The 14,672-nt window shown below is 42.5% G+C and overlaps 1 protein-coding gene across 1 annotated transcript in view; it reads left to right on the plus strand.

Annotated features, from left to right (window-relative positions):
• The window catches only part of EEFSEC (eukaryotic elongation factor, selenocysteine-tRNA specific), a 130,404-nt gene extending 116,610 nt beyond the window's left edge, over positions 1 to 13,794 (plus strand). Inside the window, exon 7 of the mRNA XM_063348208.1 lies at positions 10,190 to 13,794. Within this exon, the coding sequence (XP_063204278.1) occupies positions 10,190 to 10,374 (185 nt within the window). The 3' untranslated portion in view covers positions 10,375 to 13,794. The remainder of the gene's footprint in view (positions 1 to 10,189) is intronic.
• Positions 13,795 to 14,672: the final 878 nt, after the last annotated feature.

Below are 14,672 nucleotides of genomic sequence, written 5' to 3' on the forward strand. Positions count from 1 at the left end.
ATGTCCTTATTAGTTCCATTGTTTTTTCACAGTTGCTCCTGTGGTGTGCTGGGCGTTTGCCACGCGCTCAGTTTTTGCTTCAGGGAGCTTGAAGCACATGCAGATCAAAAGCACAGCATCCATAGGTTAAGCATAACCAGCTCTGTCTTTGCGTTCCTTCTTCCCAGGAGAGTTGTTTCTCCCTGCCCCAGTGTGCTGGGAGAATGAATATAGCGCTTAGGCAGGAACTCGGTGTCTCTGTGGACCTTGAGTGGCCATCGAGTGAAAACAGAGTTTACGAATAATTGCTGGTATGGTACCTCGGCTGGCATAATTGCAGCCCTGCTAATGTACTGAAAGCGCATGTAACATAGCTCATGTGGAAATTAATTTGAAAATCCTTTCCTTTAGGTTAAGGGGACAGTGTTGGATTTGAGGACAAAAAGATTACCCTAGAGGTTGTCTTATAGCTCTGCAAGTTGATCCATTGTTTTGCGTGTACACGTAATTTGTGTCGCCTAGACCTAGTAATAATCATAGTGCACTGGAGTTTCTTATGTCACTTGCGTTGAAGCTGGTCTCTGGCATACAGAAAGGCAAAATTGTGTAGAGCATACAAGTCACAGTTAGGTTCCAGCAGTGCAAAGTATAAAGTCGCCTTCTTTAGGAGAGTCGCCTTAGGAGGCCTTAGCCAACAAATGGTAGTGGCACAAACATAATGGCAGCTGAAATACGTGTTGTCCTATAAAACACGGCCAGGTTTGGTACTCTCAACCTGTTCATACTGCAGGTTGGCCAACTAGCCACGAAATGAAGGTCTCAAGTGTGTCACTTCATTTGAGAGCTTGTTATTAGGGGCTGAAGGGCATGTTGGGTTAGGGTGCAGCTTGGAAAACCCGCTGTGGGAACTGCAAATAACCTTCTAAACTCTGCATGGGTTTGTGTAGACTACTTAAATGAGACGGTTGCAGAGCAATGCTATGATGCGCGGTGGGGATTTGTCAAGCGCTGAAGGCTATCCTGCTGCATGGCTTCAGATGGCAGTGGTCCATTTGTACCTGGTGTTCAATTATTACATTTTTGCCAAAAAAAGGTTAAATTGTGGTTATGTTATGCAAATTTAGGAAATTGGATAATATATTCTGATCATCTTGCTGGAAATTGAGAAGTATGAACTGAATGAGTGGCACGCTCTCAACGCAGTGTTGGTATGCTGGCTGTCCTCGGTGTAGGTGACAAGTTTAGGAGTAAGAGAGGAGCGGAAGGGGCAGGCGAGGCGCGTCTAGGGAAGGATGGCATCCATACCCATTCAGCGGCCGATAGGTATGGCGCGGTCCTGGAGTGTGTGCTCCGTTTAGCAATATGAAAAAATATCAGACTGAAAAATCAAGACGCTGACTTCATGCACAGGGTATGGCAGACTAATTAAAGAAAAAAACGTGTACCAATTGAGCCTATAAAACTCTTCCTGACCTTGAGAAAACTCCCGGAGAGCTGTGGGAAACTCCAGTCTGTCCCCTCTGAACTCTTTTGTGGTGTTGTTTAAATATAGTAACTGCTTTTTTAATTAAAAAGAAAAATTAGATGGCATTTCAAATTGTGTCCATGGTGCCTTGGGGACCTATTACAGTACAAATTACCCTACAGTATTTAGTGAGGTCTTGTTTACTATTGTGTGGAGCGAGAGTTACCAGTGTAAGGATGGAGGACAAGAAGGGCCCTTCTTTGAAAGTCTGGCTCTGCACATGAAAGTGACGCCAGCAATTGGAAGCAATTTGTGGAATTGTTTGATTATATTAATTATGGCACCAGCAAACAGTGCTTGGGAAACAGTTTTGTTTTCTTGCATTCTTTCTTGATTGCTTGCAGCAAAAGCCAAGATACAAAATGTGCCTTTAAGGACTGCCGGAGAGTGCAGTTCAAGCCATTGTGTAGAATTGGCACTGAGCTTGAAAGGGTTGTGTCCGGCTTGATGTGAGAGTTTTCCAAATACAGCTTCGGCCTGAACTTCACCTAGGTCAGCCGCTCGAATTAAAACAGCTTCTGTCTTCCTCATCAAGGAAGATTAGTTCTTTCCCTGCTAAGCAGGAGCCCGTAATGAAATCCATGTTATTTCCAGTAGTACTACCTCCTAGAATAACGTCTTTCAGTCCAAAAGCCTGTATAAACTTAACAAATTGATACACAAGACTCAATTCGGTTCACCACTGAACTGCAGCCTTCTCTGATGTGGTACGGGGCAGCTGTTCCCCAATTTATGGGAAAATGTTTTAGTAGTTAAGGATTTCCAAACAGAGTCTACCAAGCTGAGACAGTGGCAATTACGCTGCTGATGCAGGCTGGCTGTCACAGCAGCATTTGGTCGGACGTGGGGCAGTCTGCTTCTGCCCAAAGTGGCTGCAAGACTTTTCTTTTTTTTTTTTTTTTTTTTTCCTGGTCTCTGTCATCAAACAGTAAGTTATGGATATTTTGCGTGGATCGCAAGTACCGCGCTGAGGCATTAGTGTAATTCTCATTTGGAAGGAAGGAGTCTACTTTCCGGTCTCCTTGGAGGCTGATTGCTCTCCCTGGCCAACCTCATGCCATAGTCCTATTAATATTCACAAGCCAGCCAAGGTGATGATAGCAGATCCTTGTACCAGCCAGAAGAGAAAAATGAATCTACTCTGGAGTTTGAAACTCTAGCAGAATATTTGAGAGCTGACAAGAGATGTGGGGAATGGTGGTGTGAATTCAAAATAGAATTACTGGAGAATTGTGAAGGGATTTACATAAGTAAAATTCATTGCCTGATCTTTGAAAGTAATTGAAGCTCAAATCCTGAGCTCCTGAGGGTAGCAAGGAAAGGAGTATCCCTTGTTTCTCGAGTGAATCTCCGGTCAACTATTACGTCGGAATTGTCTGGGTAATCATATTACGCTTGTTATCATGGCGGTGAACACCTGGGAGCAGCGTAGATCGGCTCCCGTAGGAGCACTGCGCTTAAATCTTTTGGCTAGAAAGGTTGGTAGGTGTTGACACATTGACCCTGATGTCAGGTAGAGAATTCCTACCTCATCCCAGGCTCTAGTTAGCTCAGGACAGTTTTCATCCCTGCTCCTTCTGAAGCACTGTATATTAGTGACAGGCAGATGGGATGCCAAGTTAGATGGACCAGCAGTCTCTAGATGACCAGTCATCCAACCTACTAGTTGTGGTGAGGCACATCTGATGTTCCTATTACAGTGTTTGTGGGCAGAGTAACGTAGTACTTTGGTCTCGGAAGGCTTGCAATGTGCTTTTTCCCAATCAGGTCAGGATTTTTTTTGCCAGGATATTGAAGGAGAAAAATGACCACCTTAGCTTGAATAAAATCAAAAGATAGGATTTTGGATATCTTTAGTGGAGGAGAAGAGAAGTTGCTACCTAGTAGCTTAATATAAAGAGTTCAAGCAACAGCATGTTACGTTTTCTGTTATTCTTGTCATTTCTGACTGTAGAAATGACTGTAACAGGTGGGGCTGGGCAAATTGATCCTCTGATTTTTGGGATGCTTCTGCTTTTCATTTAAACAAAATTCTAGAATGTTACTTTAGGGATAATTGCGTGAGCTTCTCCTGTTTTTAGGGCACAGATTAATGATAACTTTTTTTATAGAACTGCTGACATGTTTTGGGACAAGGTGGAGAACAAGTGTGCACTTGCTAGTGTGTTGTTGGGAGTTTGAGAGCCAACACTTGTACCACTGACATTTCTCTTAATTTTGCTGAAAACCAGCGATAGGTTAATTCTTCTTGGTTTAAAATCGATCAGAACCTGAAACAGTTAAGGGTGCTGTGTTTGACCTTGCACCCCTCTTTGAACATAGGTAAATATAATTGTTTTAAGTCTAAGTCATAAGTAAATACATTTTAAGTCTTGGATGAATATACGTAGCTGTTGAAAGAAAAAAAAATTGAATTAGTTTATAATTGTATTGTACTGAAGTACTGGATTCTCGAGTCCTGCAGTACTCATAAAAAGAGTTTCCTTTCAGTGGTCCGTCACTGCTGTGAGCGGGGGGAGAGGCTGGTCTTTGCCCCGGTTGAGCACAGCCCCTCTGCAGCAGGCGCTGGCACGGGTGTCTGCACCCAGGGCTCCAGTTATTTCTGATTTTTCTGGTCAACCAGCTTCTGTACTCCCTGTTAGCAGCAGAGTTGATGCAGACACACACTCCTTAACTGTGTAATGAGGGTTCAGGCTCTGAGGGTTCAATTTAAGGAAATCCTGAAATTGTGAAAAACAGCTGTTACAAATAATCCATTGTGAGTGAGGATTATCCCCAACCCTTTGCCTCTTTCAAGTTTTTTTGCTCTTTTTTTTTTTCCTTCACTCAGGAAGAAAGAAACGTGTCTGCCTGTCATATTAAAAGGTTACGTTTGCCTTGGATAAAAATTATTTCCAACGTCAAACATGCTATGTTAACTTGGTCTCTGATGTTCAGTCAATTTTTAACATTTGAATGGTGACAAGAAGCAAGAAATTGCAGGTATATTTGAGTTTTCTACCTGCAGGGTTCAAAGGAAGCGAATAGGGTATTTTGTTCACAGAGGGGAAAAACAACATTCAGTTTCTCACTGAATCTCTGCTCACAGACTCCTGAATGGAACGGGAGGTTTGGAGATAGTATCAGCGGGTCAAGAATAGTCTAGAAAATTCTTAATATTGAGTGCAAAAAGGAATATTTTCTATTCCAGAGAGAGCTACTGCCGTAGCCTCTGTGTGTTTTTTCCTAGCGCTGTGGCAAGAACCCAGGGCCAGCTCTTTCCCAGCAGACCATGGCGGTGCCACTGAAGGCAGCTGGTGTGTTACGTTTGCTGATTTTCCTATTGGGTGCATGAACGTTTAATTTTGGCCTGACAGCAAAGTTCTCGTGAATCAGGAGACCTGAAATCTTTTAACATGAGTTTTTTTCCCATTACAATTTTTAATGCTGTAAGAAATCTGTAATCATCCATGCAAATACCTTCACGTTCGTCGGTGCTAGCTGGATAGTTAGCAGTACGCTTTTTTTTGCAAGTGTGCATACGAGAAGGGGGTTGTTGAAGTTCAGCAAAATAAATTATTCTCCTCGGCTGTGCCGGGGAGCTTGCCCTGCACACCTATATTATTACACCTGTTTTCAATGATGTGTTTATCAGTTGCTTAAAAATTACTCCTGTCTCTGGCTGGGCTACAAGGAGATACTGCATTATCTTGTTTCTCATCTACAATGTGTCTGGCATCTGGCATTCAGTCTTTAAAATCTTCCATTCAAGCACAATGTTTCATTAGCTTTGAAGGAGACAGGACTATTCCTAAGTACTGAAGACATCTGTGGAAATAGGAAATAGAAATATGGAGAAATCTGAAAAATAAAGTTGGAAAAGGAAAAAGAGGTATAAAACTGCTGAAGAGCAGAATAGCAAGTAGAACTGGGAGTCAGGGAAGAAGGAGCTGGACTTTAGGAGAGAGAGCACAGACTGCCTTTGGAGACCTTTTCAGGGAGCAAAAGACTAATAAGCAAAGAAGAAAAAAAGACAACAATGATAACAGAGGCTGTTGATAAGGAATGACACTATTAAGTGAAAGAGGATGTGAAGGGGGAAGTCGTGTAAAAGGTAACGTAGGGTGCAAGCTGACAGGTAACAGTTGAAATAAAAATGTATATGGGGAAAAAGCACAGCGGTGCTCCTTCGTCCTGCCGGTGGATTAGCAGAAGGAATCGGAAGAGCAGATATTGTGTCAGCTTTCGTTGTTCTTCCAGCTGAAGTAGTAGTAAAAACTGTGCTGGTTATGGACACTTCTGTGCTTTCCGTGTTAGGTGTGATTTGTCTGCTGGCCGCCCTCCCCAGCAGTCGGGTACGGAGCCTGTCCCCAGGCCGGCGTCAGCGGGTGTTTGTCAGGGGGCTCAGTCCCTGCTACAGGGACGCCTGGTTAAGGTAGAGAGAAAATGAAACATGCGGGAAACCTTCAAACAAGGTTTTGTAGATACGAGTGTGTATCTACTGTGTAGATACGAGTGCCCTCATTGTGGGGGAGCAAAACTTATTTCCTATATTTATACACAGGAAGGGGTCCAGAATTCTACAGTGTGAAATTTCCATACAGAGTCATTGAAATCTGCATGTTTGTATGCAAATTTCTTGCACGAGTAATTGTGAAACTCCAGGCTGTGATGCATTTTACTACATAGGATACTGCAAATCTGCAAGAAGCGCGCTTTTATTTGTGAAAATTGGGTAAAATATTGCATTTATCCTTTATTTTGTGCATGTGAAATTGTTCTTAGACTTGGAAATTTCCTGATGAGGTATCACTTTTCATTTGAATTTGAAAACTCACTTTTTTTTTTTTTTGCATTTAGAAAATGGCTCAGTTTGCATTAAATCAAAGACCATACTCGGACAAAGGATGTCATGTTAACAGTCTGTATTCTTATTTGTTAATAATTAACAGTAGATGAAACAAAAAGAATGAAGTGGATTAAACTATTTTACAACTATATTTTCATATCTGACCTGTGTTAGTTGATTCTACGAGTACATTTTATGTAAGACCTGTCGGGGCGCTTCTTGTTACAGACATGGTTGTGATGGGTGGGAATGAATTCGCTAAGCTTTCAGATATCTTACGTGCCTCTGAGGACTGCCCCATTAATAATATTAATATATAGGTATTTCCACTGTATATATGCAAGGCATTTCTTAGAACTTTGAAGCTAAAGTCTTCTTTTAACACACGGACCTTTTCAATTTAATCCATTAGTAACTTGGCAAAATAAAGTAATTGTCCAACAGAGGAAGAAAAAAAAAAAATCTATTAACATTTGCTACAAATCCGAGTAGTACAGGCAGCACTTAATTAATGGAACAGATTTCTCACTATGTATTCAAGCTAACATAGCTATTGTTCAGGAGAGATTAGACCCTTAATGTAAGTAAGTTAAACTAGACCTCCATCTAAAAATATCCGTCATTTCAGCTATTAAAGGTCTGATGTCTTCTTTGGTGACAGATATATTTCCCTTCATTTCCTCGGTTTTGTAAAATGTAAAGTATGCATTGTGTGTAACGCGAGAGATCGGCGGAGGTAGATGAAACCCCGATTGTGCCCCCCCGCCTGTCTCTCCCCGCCTGCTCCTTTGTGCTGCTCCCTATCACCGAGCCTCTTCGGCCCTTAGACCTCCTGGCACCAGCGCGGAGAAACAGAAAATGCCATTTGTTAGGGTACGATGCCAGCCACCTAATCTGTTTGCAGAACGAGGGCCATGGGATCCGATTAGGTAATTAAGATACCTTGCGAATTTAATAATACCTGAGCTGCCTTTGGCTGTCCGCCCGTCAGTTCACTGCTAGGAACCACCACGTTCTTCCATTTCTTCTGTAAACTTCTTACCCATAATACTGTATTTGAATCCAAATAGGTGTTAAGGGCTGCAGGTGAGGTGCATCTTTACTCCTTCATGTGTGGAAGTTAGCGATAGGGTGGAGGAGGTGAGATTACTGGGGAAAATAGATTTAAAACTGAGCGCAGTTCCATGTGCAGTTTATCCTTTCTTTCTTGGAACTTTTCAAACATGAGATTTGTTTTGTTCAACCGCCTAAGGTGATGTACCAGGTTTCAGATGTGTTGGGCGGTCCGAGTGCTCGCTGGTACTTACCACTGGCAGGTTTTGAAGCTGGGGTTTATCCAAAGTGGTGGCTCCATCCCCGTGGCTGGGAGTTTTTCCCGGTCGTTGCTCCCGGGCGAGCGGCTGCTCTTCCCTGGGACATCGCCCCCCGGCAGGCACCTCGCTAACCATACCCACGCGGGAGAATTTTGGCTGCAAATGTAATGCCACATCTCCTCCCTTCCTCTCTCCTTTCCGCCAATTAGCATTTTTTTTGGAAATTAGTCTTGCGCAGCCTACTAGCATAAATAGAAACGTTTTAGGATTTGTTTGCTTTAATTAATTTAAAGTGTGTCTTTCTGAGGGGATTTAGTTAAACATCTTTCTTAAACAGTAATGTGCCAGTAACAGCAACATTAGTAATAGTGATAAGGCCCAGAAAGGGAAAGCAAAATGAAATGGTTTTTTGTCCAAAAAATAAATGGTCTTCCCAGGAAAGTGGAGGAAGCCCTGTTCAGGGATACTTACAATTAATTTGGTCAAAACAGAAGAAAAGAGAAAATATGAAATAAATGCTGCAAAGGTAGAGAGCGGGACTGCACGAGGTTACTCCTTTTGCTGTTTTTATTTCGTTTTCCTCTTTTTTTGACTGTTGCTTTTTTTGTTTTCCTAGCAGCATCCAAGATGTTCTCGCAGCTTTCCAAATAGGAAATAAGTTGCTTTTCATGTAATGATAAATTATTTTTCGTAATGAAGATGGAGTGATTGTAAGGCTAATGATATTAATAGGATTTATATGAAAGCATCCAATTAAAAAAATCGAAACAGCTGCATCAAACATGACTATACAGTGTAATAAAACCATATAATAAATATGTGGTCTGGCCACACCATATTATCTAGTTCGATTAATTGAACATTACACGTGCAAAGATAGTCATTATCAGACTTCTCAACCGTCAGGGAAAACCGGTCTCAATTATTTTCCCAATGAAATAATCATTGCTTTTTTTTTTGTATTCTGCCATCTGAAAAAAGAAAACGGCTGCTGCCGTGACTCTGAAATACAAGATGTTGCAGAAGTACATCAAGTTGATTCTGCTTGATGCTGGACTTCTGCAGCCTTAGTGTAGACTGTAATTTAGTTAGTTATATACAAAATGTGTTGCTTTTCTCCTCTTTTGTGCTCTTTTTTTTTTTTTTTTCCTTTTTCCAAAAAAGCAGAACCCCTCTATCTCCAAAAGCCTCCCTGTGGCTGCGCCGCGGGGCGTTGGGGCTGTTTCATACCCCCCCCGGTTAGGAAATGGCAAATCGGCAGTTTCCTGGTTTTACTTCGACACTCCCCTTCCCTTCGCCCTGCGGTGGGGATGCCACCTGGAAGAATTTGCCACCCGACACAGCAAGCTGGGCAGGTGGGCTCTGGTGCCGTGTCCCCCTGCCAGCGGCTCTAAGTGCCTCTAGACGTGTCTGCGCGGGAGCGAATCACCTGTGCTTGTAGACCTCCTGTCTCCAGGAAATCATAAGCATCTCAATCTTTTTGTCGGGCTGCGCTATGAGAATCCGCATCTGAATTTCAATATGAGGGGAGAGAAGCTGATTAAGTGTTTGAGATAAGGTTATGTGACACCGCAGGTTAAAAATACCTGAACTGAATTTGGCCAAATGCCTGAGAACCACATTGCAGCGTGTCCGGGTGGCGCTGAATAGGCTTCCAAGGAGTTTGCTGTCTTCAGCTTTAGGAAAGCAATTCTTCAGGAGTGGTCCGTTAGGAGCTGCATCTCTCTTGTTTTACAGCGTTTCTTTGGTCTTCGCTATCTTGCGTTTCTTATCTCAAATGTCACCAATGTGTCGAGTTAAAAGAAAATATAAAAGTGTAATAAACCCCTAGCCATTTAGGAAGAAAAGGACAAATATTTTTGCTTGGCACAAATGTCTGGAGAAAGACTTAAATTAGATCCCCGGAATCCTACACAGGTTAATTCTAGTTCTGCTAAAAAGTGACAGTTGAAATTCTTAACAAATACTGTCGTTTAGCCAAAAAAAACCCAACAAAACAAAAAACCCCAAACAAACACAAAACTGTAATTTGTTAAAACCTAGGAAGTGTGCTTCTGGGAGCTCTGGGAAATAGACTAAAGACATCCAAGAACCTTCTGCTCCTTAGGACTCTCTATAATCCTAGTATTTTACCAGTTGTTGGTTTTCATTCTGACTTGTATTTTTATAAATATTTTTAGTGATGAGAAGAAACTTTGGGAGATGCGTGTAAATAATAAGAAAGGTCTGCTGAGTAGAGGGCTTAGACCAGGCAAGTTGGTCTGGCTTGTTTAAATTTTTGCCTGTAGTCAATACTTCAAAAGCTGTAGAATTTGGGATATGACTTTTGTGAATTCCGTTTGAAGGCTTCTCCTATTTTTCACGTGAATTACCATGATCCAGAAGTGCGATGCAGAAATGCGACTTTCCTAATGCATCTGATTAACTTTTTTATTTTCTTTGGTTGATTTCAGAAATAAAATTGCCCGTTCATTTTTTTTTTTCCCAGTTATACTGAAATATGATGTTGAGCGCCTTTGTCATGCGTGTTCTTGTTTTTTACAGACGGGCTGAAGCCGGATACCAAGATGCTTCTTACTGTTGCCTCCAAGAAGAAAACTAAGGCAGGGAAGGGGGATGCAGCCAAAGAGGATGAAAGCAGCAAGAATGATTCAGCCCAACCTGTTACCATCTCTCTTCTCTTTAAAAGATATGTCTTTGACACGCAGAAGAAAATGATTCAATCCTGAGAAAGCGAGAGGCCTCTGATCGCACCTGAAAGACCAGACTCTGAAATGAATTCAGGTGGACTTGTCTGAACGCATTAGACCTGTTCCCTCCTCACAAGCGGAACCTGGAAGCCCCTGCTGACTATGTGTCCCCTCCCAAAATCTCCACAATCTGGTTTTGTTCTGTTAGAATCTGCTTATTTTGTCATCTTTGCGATGTGAATCTTTATGGCCTCTCAGAGCATGTCACCTGCCAGATGAGCGCGTTTGGGGGTGTGTGCTAATAGTGGTGTTTTTCTGGATGATTGTTTCGAAGTTTCTCTTGATTTAAAAGTTTGCCACCAATATTAATGTAAATCTAGTCAAGATGTGAATTTCATGCGACCCGCAAAGTGAAGCTGATTAGTCTGGGTTTACTTCCCCGAGCAAAGCTGGGGGCAGAAAGCACGTGATATAATAGGTGAAACCTAAAATGGATGTTTCACATTCCTTCAGCTGCAACTATGTAAGATGCTATCTGAGAGATGGTATGGATCTTTTTTATAAATAAGATTTATATCTAGAAATGTTTTTCATATTAAACACAATGATGCGTGTAACTGAGAGTCTTAATTGTTCTGTTTGCCGTTCCAAAGGTTCAGAAGCTATCTTCAGTGACATTTTGTATAGCTTTTCTGAATTTCCTGTCTGTTGTGCGGTGAATCCTACTCCAGAATTGTTTTCTTTTTTTGTAAGCAAAATGTCATTTGTGTGTGAAAGAAAAAGTTGCCTCTGGAAATAGTCAAGGGCTTTATTTCATTAAAATAATGATAGAAGATGGCAGCATAAGCCTTGTAAAATGAGTATCTCCAAGATGCTTTAGAAACCATTAGTTGTTTAATAGGGATTTCATGGCTGCTTTAGTTCTTCCTCTCAATTTCATGTCCTGGGCACATAAAAAGGAGAGCACTGGTAATATCCCTTCTTTGTTAGTTACAAAGCATAGGACACCTTAATGTGAAAACTGGCAGTAATTCCACAGGTACGAAATCTGCATTCTGGAACAGAAACTGGACTCGGGCTTGGCGGCGTGGCAAAGGCTAGTTCCTGCCTTTTGAAGAAAAAGAGTACTTCTGCTGGGTGACGTTAAATAGGCGCCTGTGACCCCTTTGCTGAAGCCATAGAAGATCCCAGGGTGTATAATGTAAGTGCAGTAGTTGCACATGGAAGTAAATAACTGTAATGGATTGCCACAGTCTTTCTAATCATTATAACTATATTATTAATAACAGCGTTATTAATTAAATATCCATTGTTGGGTGTGAGTCCATCATGCTAACATGATCCTGTTTTTTTCAGTCTTTTTCTTTTCCTTCTAACTTCCAGGTAACCAAAGTGGATACAAATGGCAAAACCATCAGCTATTGAGAGGATATTTACAGCCGGACAGTCGTGAGACAGGGCAGTCCTGGTGGCTAAACGAGGTTGATGGTGCCCCTTTAAATCAGAACAGAATTAGTGCTTTGTGGAATAATCCCAAACGGTTTCTGCTGAGTGAGTCCCAGCAAAGCTTTAGCACATCCCTTAAGATTATGGGGTATGCTTTCAGTGTGATCCCAGAGGAATTAGGCAGGCAACTTCAGCTATGGCTTAATGTGACTTGTGCTGCCAGCCTTGCTGGAAAATGTATCCTTCTCTAATGAAAAAAATGCATTTCACACCCATGTCACCTCTCCTTCCCCATTTCTTTCCTCTTCCCAGACACCCCCAAAGGCAGTCTTTGGGAAGAATATTTATGTTATCTTTCTTTTAAGCCTTTGTCAAATCCTGTTTTGTACCCTGCACCCTGTTACCTCCGCTTAAGATACTGCAGTGATGGAAGCTAGAGAAACAGATGACATAGAAGCAATGCCGTTATTACCATCCCAGGTTAGTCTTAAGAATTTTTGATATATAAAAGAAGTCTCATTAAAAAAAAAAAAATCAAGTGAATTAAGGAACTTACATTTTTATCTGTATAGTTCTAATGTCCTTGCCAAATTTTAAATTCTGCCAACTCTGCTTGGCGTTTTGGAAAGAAAAGGGCAGTCGTCAGGAGAGGTGTCCTGCTGTTGGCTGCTCCAGAGTTGTTAGCCTTGCGCTTACAGGTTTTTGTCTTTCTCATTTTTCAATAGTTCTGGAGAGGAGGCTGTCAGTGTAAGTGGTGGTATGTGTCATTACAAAGCACTATCTGATTAATGTTTTCCCGTCTATGCTGTGGATTGCCCGTAGCAGGATTAGTGAGTCAGTTGTTATGGAACTTGATGCATTGGAAAACTCATTAGACCTGAATACTTTGTTTTGCGGCCCTCTGCTTGGCTGAAAGGTCCTCTTGTGCTGAGGGTCCCATGCTTTATTTGCTTGGAATACTCCAAGGGGGGGAGCAGCAACAGCTTCCAGAGCCAGACCTCCATCCCTTTCTCATCCAGTCTCCAGTAATACACTTTTTTAAATCTTTCCCCTCATCTTCCATCTCATTTCTAGACTAGCGTACTAACTCAGGATCTTTCTTCCATCCTCTCAGTCCAAGACCTAATCTCTTCTTCAGCACTCCTATTTTCCATCTTTGCTCGTTGCTTCTCCGTATTCTGGCTCTGCTCTTGCCTCTGGAGGAGGAGATGTAAAATCTGGGTGCCGGCTGGGCTCCCACGGCAGGTACTGGGAGCCCAGCACGGTGCGGGGAAGGCTCTCGCCCTGCAGCTGACACCAGCTCCAGCGTGCGGCGAGTAACCGCCTGTGTTCTGGCCTGCAGGCTGTGAGTTGCGCAGAGCTCTCACGGGCAGCCGCTGCTGACCCAGGGGGAGCAGAGGCATGTGTGCTGTGCCTCGTGCCAGTCCCTTCACCCACCGCCGTGTCCCGTCCTTGGGCTTTGTAATCCTCTATGTAAAGCCCTGTCCTTTTCTTTTGCTCCCCTAGCAGAGGTTTGCGTAGGACAGACAGCTGTTGAAGACTGGGGTTTGGTTTTGTGTTTTTCCCCTTTTTTAATTCCAAAAGGAGAATTTAAGTGTGCTGGGGAACTTTGATTGTAATGTGCTATTACTGCAGATCTCTGGCTGCTGTCCTGAGGCTGTTGGATACACATTCGAAAAAGGGTGAAATGGTGGAACAAAATGATTATGGGAAAATCAAAGCTTTTAAAGACATTTGTAGGATGAACAGATGTTCAAACATTCTTTTATTTGGTTTCCAGACAGACGTAGAGACTTTCCTTTCATCCTCGTAATCAGTGCATTATGCTGTAATTTGTAAAAATGGCATTAAAAAAATATTAACAGGGTCATATTGTGATCTACTGACTCCGTGTCATTAAGCCGTGAAGTTAAGAACGGCAACTGGGAACAGGGGTTAAATGTTGCAGAATGTACTGTACTAGCATATATTGTCAGGCTGTGTTATAATGAATCCAAAATGGAATAAAGATGTAAGGAGGTTTTTTAATACTGCTAAGGTTGTCAGTGTTGCAAAACTAGAAATTATTATGGCTGTGCAGATGTTCGGTGAGTAATACGTCTTTGGGTTGTGGGGAGAGGAACAGTGAGAAAAGCTTTGTTTTTCTAAGCCTGTTTTCTGCTTTTCCTTGGAATTTATTTTGGGACTGCAGTCTGGCTTGCGATCCTGCCAGAGGTCTTGAGCCGTGAGGGTCAAAGCATGCGATGGTGGTAGCGAGGATTCAGTAGGTGGCATCCTTGACTTGGAATCAAAACTGAATCTCCCCACCTAAAAATGGGGTGCGCGCTGGCATGGGCAGTGAAGATCTTGAATCAAGCTTGCAACCCATCTCTCCAAGAGCAGTTTCCATTTAAAACTACCATGCGTTTAATGACTGGGACAGAGCCATTAACTCCAGTCTGTTGACCAAACCCAGAAGTGCCAGTGTCCTCTCTGTGTTTTCTGGGGAGGTTCTGTTGAAAATAGCTCTTTTCCTCACTTCCTACCATTTGTGTTGATTGATCGCAAGTACCTGACTATGGAAAAATGAGCCAACCCCATTGGCAAAGTTCTTGGCACGTATGAGACGTCTCTTTCGGGGCAGTAAGCACTTCACTGCCTCGTTGGAGCTGTGCAGTTGAACAGCCACAGGGTGGCAGAGCAAAAGTGGGAGCCCAGCAGGATGAGGAGTTGTAATGATGCACCGGTGTCCTGGAGCAGCCACGTTCCACCCCAGGGCTGTCTGCGTCTCACTGCTGGGACACCAGCTCTGTCTTCACATCTGTAAAGTGCTCTGGGGTCTTGTGAAATGAAGGGTGAAAGGCAGCAGAGGAGTGCTAGTTATTAGCAGTTTTAAAAACTCTTTGTGTTTT

The sequence above is a fragment of the Chroicocephalus ridibundus genome, chromosome 10 (assembly GCF_963924245.1).
Source record: "Chroicocephalus ridibundus chromosome 10, bChrRid1.1, whole genome shotgun sequence".
Taxonomy (NCBI): domain Eukaryota; kingdom Metazoa; phylum Chordata; class Aves; order Charadriiformes; family Laridae; genus Chroicocephalus; species Chroicocephalus ridibundus.